Source organism: Trachemys scripta, chromosome 23 (genome assembly GCF_013100865.1).
Source record: "Trachemys scripta elegans isolate TJP31775 chromosome 23, CAS_Tse_1.0, whole genome shotgun sequence".
Classification (NCBI taxonomy): domain Eukaryota; kingdom Metazoa; phylum Chordata; order Testudines; family Emydidae; genus Trachemys; species Trachemys scripta.
In genome coordinates this window covers 7,434,124-7,450,839 of record NC_048320.1, presented here as the reverse complement: position 1 = coordinate 7,450,839, position 16,716 = coordinate 7,434,124, and the positions used below count along the sequence as shown (strand labels likewise).

At 39.8% G+C, this 16,716-nt stretch overlaps 1 protein-coding gene across 12 annotated transcripts in view; it reads right to left on the bottom strand.

Annotated features, from left to right (window-relative positions):
* Window positions 1-16,716, bottom strand: part of TANC2 (tetratricopeptide repeat, ankyrin repeat and coiled-coil containing 2) — a 593,041-nt gene that overhangs the window by 132,260 nt on the left and 444,065 nt on the right. For all 12 annotated transcript variants that reach the window (XM_034755956.1, XM_034755955.1, XM_034755959.1 and 9 more), the window contains one exon: window positions 8,272-8,535. In XM_034755956.1, the coding sequence (XP_034611847.1) occupies window positions 8,272-8,535 (264 nt within the window). The remainder of the gene's footprint in view (window positions 1-8,271; window positions 8,536-16,716) is intronic.

The window sequence follows — 16,716 nt, the reverse complement described above, 5'->3', positions numbered from 1 at the left end:
GGGGGGGGCGAGGGGTTGGAGCCAAGGGGTTCGGACAGTAGGAGCGAGCTCAGGAATGGGGCAGGGGACTGGGGTACAGGAGGGGGTGCAGGCTCTGGCTTGGGGTGTGGGCTTTGGGGTGGGGCTAGGGTGCGGGAGGGGGCTCTGGGCCGCGGCTTGAGATGCAGAAGAGGGTGAGGGCTCCGGCTGGGGGTGTGGGCTCTGGGTGGGGCTGGGGGTGAGTGGTTTGGGGTGCAGGAGGGAGCTCTGGGCTGGAGCCAAGGGATTCGGACAGTGGGAGCGGGTTCAGGAATGGGGCAGGGGGCTGGGGTACGGGAGGGGGTGCAGGCTCTGGCTCGGGGTGTGGGCTCTGGGGTGGGGATGAGGGGTTTGGGGTGCGGGAGCAGGATCATGGCATGCAGGAGGGGGTGCGGGCTACGGGAGGGAGTTTGGGGATGGGACAGGGCTCAGAGCAGGGGGTTGGGGTGCAGGGGTGTGGGCTCCAGGAGGGGATTCCAACCAAGGGCAGGGGGTTGTGGTGCGGGTGCCAGCTCCCAGTCCACGGGCCAGTGGGGCTAAGGAAGGCTCCCTGCCTCTCCTGGCTCCCGGAAACGGTTGGCAAGTCCAGCTCCCAGGCACAGGGGCGGCCAGGCAGTTCTGCCCAACGCGCGCTGTCCGTGCACACAGGCGCCACCCCCACAGCTCCCATTGGCTGTGGTTCCCGGCCAATGGGAGCTGCGGAGCCAGCAACTGGGGTGGGGGCAGTGCGTGGAGCTTCCCTGATTGCCCCTACATGTAGGGGCCACAGGGATATGATGGCTGCTTCTGGGAGCCGCAGGGGGCCTGCCTTAGCCCTGCTGCGCCGCCGACCAGACTTTTAACAGCCCGGGGGTCAGCGGTGCTGATCGAAGCCGCCAACGTCCCTTTTTGACCGGGAGTTCCAGTCTAAAACCGGACTCCTGGCAACTCTAGTTACAGCAGTACAATTTATGTGCAGACAAGGCCTTATGTTGTTTAACAGAGACGGGATCCTTTGAAAATAAAGAGCCGCACACAGCAAGGAGCATGAAAACAGATGCTCTTTGTGGATGTGGCATGTTTTTCGCAGGATGCTGAGTTCACAGCTCTGGTTGGTTATTTTCTGGCTGCGGGGAGGCTGTTTGCTCATATCCCTGTATTTTTAAAATTATATCAAAATCAACAAAAGGGCAGGATATAATATTTTTCCCTTTTGATATAAATCTAAATAAATACATAAAAAGAGTGTCCTTTCTGATTAGCATATTGATAATTCACACACTGCATTCACTCATTTCCCAAACAGCTGGTTGTTGTTATACACAGCATGTAACTGATAACAGGCTGGCTGCCATTTTGTTTTCTTTTCCTGTAATGTGGATAGTATTTCACTGACCACAAAGAGTCCTGGTTCTATACACTGACTGTCCCATTCCACTTTCTTCTTTTCTCTCCCTTACTTGTTTATTTAAATAAAAGGGCTTTTCTCTGCAATCCAGCAATGTGCACTATGGAGGTGTGATTTCTAATGCGCTCTGTCTACGTAGACCCTGTTGGTGCACACTAAAAGTTCCCTAGTGTGTTTTAACATCATGCTGTATGAAAAAATACTATGTCAGCAAAAAATGCTGTAGGGAATTCTGAGTGTGCACCAGCAGGGTCTACATGGACCAGTTATTGTACAATATGTTAGTGGGCTGTAGAAATCACTTCCCTGTACGGCATGTTGGCGCACCATCTAGGTAAGCCCTAAAGATTCCAGGTTGTGGATTCTGATTAGAAGTAGAGATTGCTGAATGCCTTTCTGTGAAGATTGCATAGTGAGAGAGACTGCTATTAATTTTAGAAAAGTGAAATGATATTTCCTCATGCAGTAAAGGCCAGATCCCCGAGAGTCTATGTATACCTGCAAATACTCCTTACCTTGATTGAGTGGGTTATGTCTATGATTATCTACATGGGAGGGATACTTCTTGATTAAAAGTGGGAGAACTGTTTTCTTGTTTAAATTAATTCAGTTTACACAATGCAAACATACCACACAGCATTAGATAAACAGAAGAAAAAACGACTTTTAACATGGCATGGCACTTTTGTAGCTGGCGTTGCAAGGTATTTACATGCCAGATATGCTAAATATTTGTATGCCCCTTCATGCTTCAGCCACCATTCCGGAGGACATGCTTCCATGTTGATGATGTTCATTAAAAAAATAATGCGTTAATTAAATTTGTGACTGAACTCCTTGGGGGAGAATTGCATGTCCCCTGCTCTGTTTTACCTGCATTCTGCCATATATTTCATGTTATAGCAGTCTCGGACAATGACCCAGCACATGCTATTTGATTTACTAACACTGTCACTGCAGATTTGACAAAATGCAAAGAAGGTACCAATGTGAGATTTCTAAAAATAGCTACAGCACTCGACCCAAGGTTTAAGAATCTGAAGTGCCGTCCAAAATCTGAGAGGGACGAGGTGTGGAGCATGCTTCCGGAATTCTTAAAAGAGCAACACTCAGATGTGGAAACTACAGAACTACCAAAAAAGAAAATCAACCTTCTGCTGGTGGCATCTGATTCAGATGATGAAAATGAACATGCATCGGTCCGCACTGCTTTGGATCATTATTGAGCAGAACCCGTCATCAGCATGGACGCATGTCCTCTGTAATGGTGGTTGAAGCATGAAGGGACATATGAACCTTTAGCACATCTGGCCCATAAATATCTTGCGACGCCGGTTACAACAGTGCCATGAGAACGCCTGTTCTCACTTTCAGGTGACGTAAACAAGAAGCGGGCAGAATTATCTCCTGCAAATGTAACCAAACTTGTTTGAGCGATTGGCTGAAGTAGGACTGAGTGCACTTGTAGGCTCTAAAGTTTTACATTGTTTTATTTTTGAATGCAGTTATTTTTTTGTATGTAATTCGACATTTGTAAGTTCAACTTTCATGATAAAGAGATTGCACTACAGTACTTATATTAGGTGAATTGAAAATACTATTTCTTTTGTTTTTTTTACAGTGTAAATATTTGTAATAAAAAAAATATAAAGTGAGCACTGTACACTTTGTATTCTGTGTTGTAATTGAAATCAATATATTTGAAATTGTAAAAACATCCAAAAATATTTAAATAAATGGTATTCTATTATTAACAGTGTGATTGATTTTTTTAATCGCTTGACAGCCGTAGTACTTATTAATGAAAACAACTATAATGAGAGAGGCAAACAAATGTTCCATGGACACTAAAATCCATTCTTATAATAGACATCTGTAGTGCATCTGTTTATCCAAAGAGGAGCTACTGGGTCAGTTTCATTCCAAGTCCTGCTTAGGGAATAAGAGAAACTGAAGAGCTTATCCAAGGAGGCCCACTGTTCTTTATCTGCCAAAATATGATTGGGTTTGACTTTTATTTTGGTTTCTGGGGCAAGACCTATACTGAGACCTCTTCTAAACTTAGCTCTCTATTTATAAAGTCGCTTAGTTGATGAAATACTGGATTTCTCAACATTTATCATACATTTAAACATTCTCTCAGAAGATAAAAGAAATACATCTAGAGACCTACTGACATTTTTGAAGCAACGGAAGTACCCCAAATCAGCGACCGCATCAGAGGAAACCTGCTAGAAAAACATTGTAAGGACCTTTTAGAGATTTTTTAAGTGCAACAGCAGGATTGGGAAAATTGAAAAATATCCAAAAGGCTTCAGAAAACTATAAAGAGACTGGGAGTTCTGCAGAGGGAAGAGGAACCTGTCATCATGAATCAAAAAGGGTGAAAGGATGTTTAGCTCCACCAACTTGCAAGAAAGAAATTGGACGAGGAGACAAAGGCTAATAACTTAATAAGGACATCTCAAAAAGCTTCCCTGAAGAAGTTTGGGGATCAGAAATATCTTCTCCCATATCAAAAAGAGAAAGACAATACTGAGACATTAGTGTTTCACGATCAGGCTGGGTTTCTTTCTGCATTTATAAAGGCAGCTTGAGAATGGTCTTGTGCACTAATTTCAGGCACTAAACTGGATTTTTTGCAGACTTGATGAAATTCAGAGCTGGAATGGTTTGACTAGCTAGCATGATGAATTGCTCTAATTCACCTCAAAGGACGTTAGATCTGAAGCATAATCTAACTGTCATTGTAAATGTTCAATGCTGTTTTTAAGAAGAAAAATTCAGCTAATCTGGTGGCAAGATTTGGATATTCTACCTTTTTTAAAGCGAAGTGTTAATATACAAATACTACATTCACCTTTTTCTTTCTTTTTTCAAACTCAGAAAAACTATCCTAAGTAGGATGACCAGATGTCCCGATTTTATAGGGACAGTCCCAATTTTTTGGTCTTTTTCTTATATAGGCTCCTATTACCCCCCACCCTGTCCCGATTTTTCACACTTGCTCTCTGGTCACCCTAATCCTAAGGAAGAGAAGACAGTGGCACATATCAGTCACTGGAATGGCACTGAAGGATCACAGATCAACAATAATAAAATTAATATCAAAATTGCCCCATAGGACATTCCAGGGTATCTCAATACTGCAAAAAACAACAACAACAACAACAACAAAACACAACCCACAGCAACAAGTCTCAGAACCCAGGTCTACAGACACAGATTCATGCTACGGTGTTAAAAACAGTGCTGGTACTCCACTCAGGCTGAACCCTGGGCTCTGAGACTCACCTCCTTTGCCAGGTTTCAGAGCCCAAGCTCCAGCTGGAGCAGGAACATCTACACTGCTATTTTTAGCACTGTAGCATGAGCGCCATACACCCAAGTCTCTAGACCCACGCTCCGATGCTTGCTGCCATGCGTGTTCTTTTGCAGTGTAGACATACCCCCAGATGCTCTCCAATGCATTCTGGTTTCAGTTATTTCTTGTTTATCTTCCCTTATTTGCTTATCATTTTCCCTTCTTAAGTAAACATTGTCGCTTAATTGTAAAGCTATTTCCATTTGGATTGGGGATGTTATTTTTATTAGTAGCATTTTAACCAACGGCAGATGAAGTAACAATTTTTCTCCATAAATTAAATCGAACCCCAACAACTTTAGGCTCCTTGGCCCAGTGAGATGACAAACATTTCTTCTTGTTCTTTCGCTGCTCAATCTCTCTTGTTCTGCCTGTTAATTATTTCTTAATGGTTACTGCATAGCAAAGCCGCAGTGCCCTTCACAGCTGGTTCTGCCTTAGCACCATAAAATTGCTTATCAATTTTTATACTCCATGCAGTGAGTCACCAATAATTGGTCACCCTATGTGCGCCTAGTGAGCTCATGTGAACGAAGCCTTCTACATATTCCCACAACTGGACCTTTGAAAAAAATGTATATCACATGTACAGTAACCCATTAATTTGAGTGATCCGCTAAAACACTGAATGTACAGCTCCACTGAATAGAACATTTCGTGCAGTAAATTATCATACACATGACCCTTCAGTGGTCCAGGAGACTATTTTTTATTGACGTTTCCTTCAATAATATTTGTGAAAAGGTAGCATTTCTGACCAAATACAAAGATGCAGCATACAAAGTACTGAAAGACTAGGATGATGTTTTATTAAGAGAATTACTTTGCTTTACTGAGTTATTCCTCTTCATTTTGTGCTTTTCTGATAGCATGAAGGTATTCATTAAATAGTAATAAATGCTGCTTGTAGATGAGTGAAATTAGAGAATGCTTTCATGCAGATTTTTGTAGACTGCAAAGGAACTTTTTGAAAAGATACTGTAACACCTTCTGGGACAAGCACCGCTACACATTGGTTCCCAGAACTATAGTAAAGTGCTTGCTTACAAAGTAAATCCAAAGCTTGTTTCAAGAAGACAAAACTGGTCTGCTTTAGTTATTTAGGAAGATTAGCACTGAAATAGCGTATTAGACCCAGCCTGGCTAACCTCTGGTACCGCCCAAATACACACAAATAAGCAGGTCAGTCAACCTGGAAAAAATATTTGGTCAGATTTGTTGCCTGAAAACTTTACTATAATTTTACAATAAATTATTTATAATAATTACACCAAGTACTGGATCGTCAGCATTCTGCGCAACTATTAGTTGTAGTATTGTGGAACCAATCATGGATCAAGGCCCCATTTTGCTAGGCACTGCATGTAGAAACAATGACAGCATGAAGGAGGAACTCAAGGAAGCAATGGGAGAAGAACAAAGGTGAGGTTTCACATGTGAGAGATTAAACTTCTCTATAACAAACTTTAGTTGTTCAACCAGAGTCTCTAGTCATATTCTTGCCACCCTGACTTACTCTGATTCCCAACTCTTATTCCCAACTGGGTAGCAAGTTCTTTTAGTTGTAAGTAAATGGTGCGAGGTGGTACCACAATAGTCAGTGCCTCCAGGTGTTAGCAGCTATAAGTTCTTATCTCTACAGCAGCTTTTAGTCGTTAGCATCCAATGAACTCTACTATGAAGGAGTGTTAGGTCATAAATATTATTCAGTTGTATAGTACAGCCTGCATTGGCAAGACACACAGTTTTGATGCACAGTATCCCAGGTTCATGAGTCCATCATTGATATTTTGCAAGCCAGTTAAAGAATCCTGCAGGGACCAGGATTGACAAAATATATATGTTTGCCAGTTCAACACAAAATTTAACCTGTATTTATTGAATTGCAGATGGGCTTCCAACTCCAACATTATGGATGATGGCAGCTATTCACCCATTATCCTTACACTAGGATATGGTACAAAATCCAGAAGAAAGGGCAGAGGAGGACAGCAAGCGAGGAGGAATACTTATAAAAAGCTTTTAAATTAGGTTAATATATTTTAAATCTTATCCTTTCTTTCTTTCATGTTTGCCAGTGAAGAGAATTCTAAGGAAGGAGCTGAGAGGTTGTTAAATGCTATAACAAGATATTGCAACATCATTTAGGAATCTTTCAAACACCAGACCTTCAAGGAAATAGAGATGATTTTGGCCTCTAATTTTCAAAATTAAGGTTCAGACATGCTTCACCAGCACGTTCAGGAAACATTAACAGGCAAAATAAATATCTATGTATTGTTTAACAGTGTTTCATAGATTTTGAGGCTAAAGGGACCACCATCTTCATCTCATCTGACCTCTCCAGCACAACACAGTTCATAGCATTTTGCCCAGCGATTATTTTGTATATATATATTAGATATATATATTTAAAACATATTCAGGGAAAAATCCCACCAGGAAAGCTAGGATGCCAAGTATAGCTATTTGTAGATGGAAAGCCTTATGAAAAGATGCTTGTTTCCCAAAATAGGACGATAATTCCCATGTTTATTAAATGCATAAAGTTATGAAAGCTGAAATTCGAAAAATAAAATGCAACTTTTTGTTGTTTTTACTGAGGGAATTAACCACTAAGGCAGCTTGATAAGTAATATGGTAAATTCACCGTCACTTGGAGACGTCAAGCTTCAGTTGAATGTTTTCTCAAAAGTTATGTTCTGTTCAACCAGAAGTTATTGGATTTGATGGAATTCACTTATGTGGTAGGGAAAAATCACTATGGACTATGTTGTACAGAGAGGTCAGACTAGATGACAATGGTTGTCCCTTTAGCTCTGAAGTCTATAAAAAACTGTTAATACATGCAAACTTCGTCATAATTCTAATTTCTAATGGATGCTTACGTATCTTGTTTAATTGAAAACTGTGAAAGAAATCTTGCTGTATGCTCCCTCCCACTGCAGCCAATATGGAAGAGAGACTAACATTTTCTAAAATGTATTCTTACATTGTGATGCTTTGCTTTTTAAGTGCCAGCACATATCTTTCCCCATCCTCCTAAGTTTTAATAATGAACTGCAGAAAAGGCTCTTGATATTATTACTGCTGATTAATTTGGAGTTGAAAATGTTATGCCTGGAAATTATGCATTATTTTAGAACTGAGGCTGGAGTTAGTATTGGGATGGCATTTAATCAAAAATAATAACTAAACTTTTTTTAAAGCAGATTTTGAGATCACTCTCAAATGAGCTGATGGCCACGAACTTTTAAAAAGACTGGATTTTGGGAGCCTAGATTGCTGAACTAACCGGGTGGAAAATGTACTCCTCCTTCAGTGGTTTTCACTTTCTAAATGATATTTCAGACAGAAATGGAAGATTATCATACCCAATGGCAGTTTCCTGAGGCGATGAGACTTCTCTTTGCATAAAGACATTGTATGAAAACAGTAAATGAGAAGATTGTGTTGATGGCTTGTTTTGATCTGATCTAACAGTAAATAAATCATTTCTTACCTGCTACTGAATTTGGCCGTGGCATAAGGTAAAGTGGAATAGACTGCACGGACTGGGATAAAACCGTCTCTAGGTTCCTTTCTGGGATCTTGTTTAAACTGTAGGTGGAAGCGGTCATATTTTCATCTACGCGATATAAACAGGAGTCCATGCTGGATTTCTGAGACTGCCAAGGTTTCAGGTTTCCTCCAGATCCTAGTTCTTTGCTGCTCTCCCCTCCATATTTAGTGCGCTCCATGTTTTCAGAATAGCTTGTCAAAGTTGCTTGAAGGAACAAATAAAAAAGAGATGAATAATAAAGAAAGAAGTAGCTGCATACATAACAATATAAGACGATATGTGCAATGAAAATAACAAAAATAAAGCTGATCATATTTTCCAGCATTCTCACATAAATCAGAGATTATAGAACCGAGTGAAGCTGTCCTACTTACAGCTTTGAAAAGTTTTGTTTGACATTACTAAAAGGCATTTGCAGTTATCACGAGTATTAAAATGCTACATATAACTGTATTTGTTCAAACACACAATCCCACAGACTTATAATAAAGGCGATTAAGAACAAATACAAAGTCAGTTTTGCTCATTGGCTCCATTTTCTTCTAATATACAGTGAGTCAAACTGTATCAGTTTAAAGTTTATCAAAAATGCTTGTGATAATCAACTACAGAGTATAACAAAGGACAGTAGCATACTTGTTTTAGAAAAATCAACTGGGTATAAATGTTAACCCTTACGGTCACATCTGATTTCTAACAGAGTTTATGAAGCTTCAAAGGTAATACATAAATTCACCTTTTTACTGTGTGGATTACACTGTTGGTGCTACGTTGTTGGGGTTTATTTCATGGTCTCCTCCTTTTTTTCTTTTTGACTTCAACTTTAGGTATTACTTCCACTATGATACTGCCAAAGCAAAAGCGCCCCCCCCCCTTTTTTTAAACTTTGCTCAATATCTTTCAAGTGAATGGGACAAATTCAGATCTGATATAAGTGCATGTTACTCCACTTAAATCAATGGGGAGGGAGGCATCTGACTATATCAGGTCTTAACCGGCCCCAGGTATCCAAACTGCTATCCTACTAATTGATAGGCAGAAAATTCTCAACCTAAACTCATCACCCTCCACCCATCCTGTGCTGTCAGGAAACCAGATATCCAACTTGATCTTGAACTTTCCTGTGCCTCAAATGTCTATAAATATAACTAATATAACTTTATAAACCATTCCTCCATTGAAACTCTAATACTTTCATTTCCATTTAACCACTATAATTACTTCTCCAAACCTAAAGTCTATGTTAATGTGTCTAAAATGCAACAAACTATTGCCACAGGGCCCTGGACAACACAACATGAATTAAGCACTTTCTGTTTACAGTACAAAGATCACACTTATGTTTTCCAAAATATTCTATGATAATGCCCTGTCTTCTGAAAGAGGCTTTTCTCCTTGCATTCACACAAAAGACCATTTCTGAAGCAAAAGATATGGAAAGCCATAATGGCTTGTATCTGTGTGGTCTCATTAACAACAACCAGAGTGGTTTAATTTCTTTTATATTGGTAAAAACAAACACAAAATTACTCCAAAGAAGCATATGCTTTCAGGCTTAAGCTCTTTCTATGCCAAGTTTCAAATTAAAGCAAAATTCGTAAAGAGAGCAGTTTCATCTCACAAAAAAGGATTTTAATGGATTTTCTTACACAATTTGAACCACAGCATCCCAAATAATAGCATTTTGAACATCCATTAGCTTCAGTGGAAGTACCAGGGATTAATCTGGCCCATTGTGTCTGATAATGCCATTTAATATTTGTAGGGAGATAATATAATGAGAATCAGGGCTAAATATTTATAAATAAAGTCACAAGCATCATAACAAGGGGAAAAAAGACAACTGAAGGAATTAATAGTGAAGCTATTGTACTCTGAACAAGACAAAAGAGATGCCATCCCAGAAGTTACTGTGCCTGTTAGTGTCACAAGAGCTACCTGTCACTTGATTTCTCTGACTTTTGCAAGTTTCAAGTGTTTAAAAACCAAAAGGGAACTTGCAAGGAGACCATCTAATACTCCTACAAGTGCAAAGGGCAATTAAGTGCACCATGACATAGTGAAACGTCACCATTCTGCAGATCCCACTTGTCTTTGAACTGTTCAGAAAAAAGACATGACATAGATGATCTTTCCTTTAACAAGAACTGATTGAAGTCCTTTTAGAAAAGTACACACTCTAAAATGAGTGTAAAAAAAAATGTCTGGCTGGATTAAAGATCCATGGGCTTATTTCAAAAAGAATGTGGAACCTCTAACAAGGTGTGACCAAGTGGTTTAGGCACAGGACAGAGTCAGAAACAGCTGAGTTCTAATCACAGGTTTGACTCTAACTTCATTGGGGACCTTGGGCAAATCACTTTATCACTCTGTACCTTAGTTTTTCCCTCTGTAAAATGGGGTAATATTTCCTTATCTGAGAGGTGCTGCAAGGATTAGTTAATGTTTGTAAAGCATTTTTAAGTTCAAAATAACTACAGGAATGCTAAATATTTGATATATTCTTGTTGGCATTTAAATATATATTTTCTGTCAGGAAAACAATTTTATATGTTAAAATGGGAAAATGAGATCAAACAAGAAACAGATGTTGTTAGCAGATCCTCTCCCCCAACACTGTTTAATTATTGGGAAATATGTTTTCAGCTGCCTTTTCTAGAATCTCTAATTCATAGTCTCAGTTTGTGTTGCTGAGACATACTGTACCATGTATTTATGTAAAAATTAATTTTTGCCAAAGACATATTTCCAATCAATCTTTCCAGAAACATCATCAACGGAGGGAAATAATCTCCAAATAGCGCAAATTGTGGAAAACAAAGTATCTTGACAGACAGGAACTTTAGCAATACTCTTGCTTTAAATGAGCCAACAACAGAAAATGAAGAATAAACCCTGAAGGTCCCCTTCCTAACTGCTAATTTGTGTATACTTGAAATGTAGTTTTCACTGGTTTAAAATCAAGCTGTTTTTATGCGCAAATTCTTCACTGACTCAGGTATTTGGGATTGTTCCCTGTGGGTTAATTTACCTTCTGAATGGTCTTGGATGATCTAAGTACTACTATGCAGGCTAAAATCAATTGCTCTATGGCTTTAATCCGTTCTGTGAGCTATTTTAAACCAAAACTATTTTAATTTTATTTAAAAGGACAAAAAAAAAAAAAGACTGCTAAAACTCAGCATCCTGAATTAGTATGCAGTGCATGTCTCCGAGGAGAACTAAAACGTAAGTAATGGTGCAGCGAACGGGCTGTGCCTACCACAGGCAATCAGAGCTATGAAATTACCACTTCTCAATCACTATCGTAGAGAACATAGTTCTATTTCAGAAAAGTCACACTGTCTACATCAAATGAGCCTGTCTCAATGTAATACTACATGGAGAAAAGTTAGTAAGACTTGGATATACAGGAAGCTATTTAGGCTTGGGATGTGTTTAGGCAGTTGGGGAATACCTGCAACCAAAAAGAGAAGCATGTGAAGCAATTCTTCCCCCAAAACTGCCGAATTCACAGTCTAAACTCTCCTATGGACAGGGCTGCAGCAAGAGCAATCCAGGACAGGTTCTTGGTTCAGAAGATGAGTGTGTTTAAGCACGTATCCCCATGATCTCTTACATTCACCCTGCTGCGGATTAATTGTGCTTTGCAGGAGTAATCGCCACATGCAGTTGCATGGGGACTGGGTATGCAGTCTTGGGACAGATATAATGCAGGTCCAGAACAGGACTGCCTTTGCATCATGAAAGTGCAAACATGTCCATGTTAAAAACACTGGGCCTGAATTTGGCCCAAGTTATTTATTTTCCCATTTTGGGGAGAAGATACCGCTGGAAATAGTTTGAAGAGGAATTGTATTACAGCAAACACAGAATGACATAATGACATCATTGTAGATAACTATCTTTCTGCCAGATATTTTATATATAATTATACATGCAGAGAGAGAGAGAAATCCCATAATCAAAGCATCAGATTATAGTTAAAATGACCCTCCAAATTATGCAAACAATTTCGCCTGATAACACTACTTTGGTTAGATTACAGAAATCATAAACAAAGTATTTAGTGTAAATCCTCAGAGGTTTATTTGCTGTGTAACTCTTAACTGTGATTCTATAACTTTCACAGCTGCTATAGCCAATGAATAGGAAATCCTAACAATGAGGAATCTGCTTCCAAGAGGGACACATTTTTATGTTAAATTGCTTAACTGTGTTAATCATGTGATGGCTGCAGGAACATGCATGTGTTCTAGGACCATTTCACCTACAGCGCATTAGTTTAAACAAATTGTGCGATGAGACAACCAAGGAGCAGTGAATTTCACAAATATAACCAGATTATTTAGGACAGGACTCTTGTATTCAGAAATGTCTGTGAAGTGTCAAGCACACTCTTGCTTTCTGCCAAATCTGTGTGCTTTGCTACGCTGCCTGTAACCACTGCTCTAGTCACTAGATGACACTTCCCTTCAAGAGCCAGGAATAGAACTCAGGATTCCTCAGTTCTAGCATTGTACTGCTGTCTAGCATTCAGTTATGTGAACCACTGACAAAATATGTAGTAATTTGCTTCTAGTGGCTGCTCCACATAGCAGACAACAGTTATGCCTAGAGCTCAACTGATAAAGGTCTGACCCATGTGGGGAGTCTTTAGGGTTGCAGGTGATGTCATTTCTATTTTTCAGGTTTTCTTTTTAAAAAAAACAACAACCCTGGTTTATTCAATTCACACAATAAATTAAAAGCCATTAAAATCTGTCACTTATGGCCTGACATGCAACAAACCCATTCCATACTTTGTTTACTCATCATACATTTTGATTGTATGTGACCCATTGACAGGTTTGAAGGATGAAGAATATAATGGCTTCAGTCAGCAGCCTATGGTGTCAGTCCCACTGAAAACAATCGACAATTAGACAAACTTTCCAGTTCTTCCCTGGGCCGAGAGCATGCCTAGAAGATTTCAGCCCGAAGGTGGATTCGAAAGTTCTGAGCATATGGAAATAGAGGCTTAAAATGGAACGTGGTTTTCTAATACTATGGTGGGCATTACCAGCACCGGCTATAATATTCAAACCCATACAGACCTAGGATATGTCTAGATTATGAAAAACTGTTGTTGTTTTTTTAAAAAAAAGAGTGAGCTATCTCGAGGTACCTAACCCCATAAGCCACATTTAAATTGGATGCTAAAACCATAAAGCCTAGGACCAAGCCTATTTTAACATGTCAGTTGGTAGGTGTGATAAAATATAACTTACTCCGTGTCATGCTACAGTTTTAAAACATGTTAGCTTACACATTTTAAAATAAATGTGTAAGGGGGGAGGGATAGCTCATTGGTTTGAGCATTGGCCTGCTAAACCCAAGGTTGTGAGTTCAATCCTTGAGGGGGCCACTTAGGGATCTGGGGCAAAATCAGTACTTGGTCCTGCTAGTGAAGGCAGGGGACTGGACTCAATGACCTTTCAAAAGGTCCCTTCCAGTTCTAGGAGATAGGATATCTCCATTTATTTATCTTAGTTTAGGCAAGCCTTCAGTGAACCAGCCACAAAAGAATCCATCTAAGGGCATCAGTGTCACCCACATCATTCTTGTGAGCGAGGCTGCCACATATAGAAAACGGGTAGGCAGAGTCTGTGACTTTCCCCGGGGGACAGTGGCAGTGCTGGGAAGCAGCATGATGCAGCCAGAGAAAGTACCCTCAGAACAGTCATGGCCTCCACAGCAATGCAGCATACAACCTTGTGGAGCTGTCACAGGACAGGAAAGGCAAAGGTTTCTTTCTCCAGAACAGCGCCTTTAAACCAACACTAGTCAAGGGAGGGAGTTAAAAGTTCCCATAATTCTCTGTGTGCTTAATTTCCTCTAAAACAAGTGATGTAATGGTCATGTTGTTAAAATGAAATCAAAGGTTTGTGGCCTAATACAAATAAGCAATCCTGTCCTGAAAGAGAAAGTCTGTGTGTGACAGAGAAATATGAAACAAGTAAACCAATTTTAGTTTCAAGCCTCAAGGCAATATTATAAATGGCAGCAAGTACACAAAGGGTTTTGAAATATTATGGAAAATACCTTGATAGTGGCATCATCCTGACCCTTTCTGCTCTACATTTTAAATTCCCCAATGAATCAGCAGATAAGCAGAATGAATTTAATGCATCAAAGACAGCAGGGATTCATGCTTGAGATTGAGACTGGAAATGTAAGGCCTGGATATAACCGCACAGCACTACTGCATCGAAAGACACGCCTAGGCTCGTATCATAAATTACTTGCTGCAAATACCATGGCAATGAGATAAAACAGTCCTTACTTTCTACTTGAGTTTATCATGTGCAGAAGCAAATATATAGTTTAAGCATATTTTGTCATGTCTATTATATATTTTAAACAAATCTAGTACCAAGAACCCAAACCTCAAGCAGGAGTCAGTAACACTAATGGCAATTAAAGGGGATCTGTGACAGAGTGCAGGCTCAGAGTGAACAGGTGAGCCTGCACTCTGACACCAATTAGTCCCCCAGAGAAAGCTGACTGAGGTAACCAGATAATCAGTTTGTGGGCTGAATGGGATACAGAGCAAATTAGCCCATCAGCCCAAATCTGATAAAGAGGAAGGAAGTGCCAGGAGGGATGGGGGAACAGGGTTAGTTGAGTCCATTCACACAAAGGCCTCAGAGAAGGGAGACCTCTATTCCCCTCAGGTCCTGATGAGAGGGCCAAAAGCACAGCATATATTGTAAATAGACTGTTTCAAGGGCCTGTGGTGGTATTGGGGGAGGGGGACTCAAAATAAAAGGCACTGTGACTGCACAACTAATGGAGTCTGCACAGTTTCTGCAGGGCAAGAAGACAGCAGCGAAGATGCACCCTCTTACAGGATCAATCAAGAAAAGTTAAATATCCTATAAAATATGATTTAAACATGTCCTTAATAAAAAAATATCTAATCCAAGGGTTATTTCAGAGTTAAAATCTTCAGTAGTGATTCATCATCAAATTATCCAGGACACAGAGTTTGTTGCATTTGTAGAGGTGTATAAATCCCAGGTGCTATTTTTCTACTCTCTCTACCTGACTCCACACCCTATGTTTATTACGGGAGGCTGAGAATTTTGGATTTTAGAAGGATGACCACAGCTACTGAGGTCATTTAGACAAATATAATTTTCTCTCTGTGATTTAACCGCATGTCTTGATTTGTTTGTCTCTTGAACAAATCTCTTGATTTGTTCTCTGCATCAAAGGCATTACTTGTCCCTGTACCATCAATAATTCTGCTAATTTCTTCCTCCTTCAGAAATGTCAACCCCAAAATCATGAGTCACGTCCACTAAAATAATGAGATTGTCTAAAAAAACCACAAGATTTTCAAAAATAAATGTGACTGATTTTTATTTGCCCTTTGGTTTTGGGGTTTTTAGAGTACAACTTGGGTCATGATATCAAGTGTTTCTCTGCAACCAGGAAGGCTAGAAATTGACCTTTCATTTTGAAAGCTGAGATTCTCATCTAATCCCGTCCCCAACAGCTGGAACTTTAAGGAAAACATCAAACATTGCAATATTCAGGATAAAATCATGAGCTGGCATCACTACTTCTTCCTCTTGCAACTTTCTGCCCAGTCCACTCAATTTACTGCTTCATTCAGATTCTTTTCCCACTCATCTTTGTTCCTTTTATCATGCTGTACGCCTGGAATAATCTCCCCATCCTCATATGCCACATGCCCTTCCCCTCTTCCGCCAGCCCTGTTCTTCAAATGTTCCTTCTTCCCTTCTCCTTATTAATAATCCCCTCACTCAATTTCTCTATTCTGATCTGTTGACCTATTTGTTTTATTAAGGACCAGATTCTGCCATCCTAACTCATGTTGAGTAATACCTCACTCCATAAACCATCCCAGTGACTTCAATGGGACTACATATGGAGTAGGGCATTACTCAATGTTAGGAAGAGGCAGAACTGGCCTCTTGGACTAACAAGCTCTTCGTAGGAGGAATGGTGTCTTAATCTATGTTTGGAAAACATTTTGTAACTGTACAGTACTATACACATTTTATTAATAATCATTTTTGTTTTATGGTAGATTGTTTAGACCTTTCAACCCTGACAGTTCCCACAAATGATGCCATAAATACACACAAATTAAATGCAGTTTTCTTTCCACTAAATCTGTGCTTTTTAATGGAGTCAGTATCCTCAAATGATATGTGTTGTATTTAACTTGATAGCAAATCCATGACCCCACTGATTTTTTCCCCTCACGCCTGATTAGATAACCTGATAGATATTGTCCTTTTTTATCTAACAACTACCACTGCCATCACTTTCAACATTCAGATGCTGTAATGTACAAAAGCCCAGCATTCT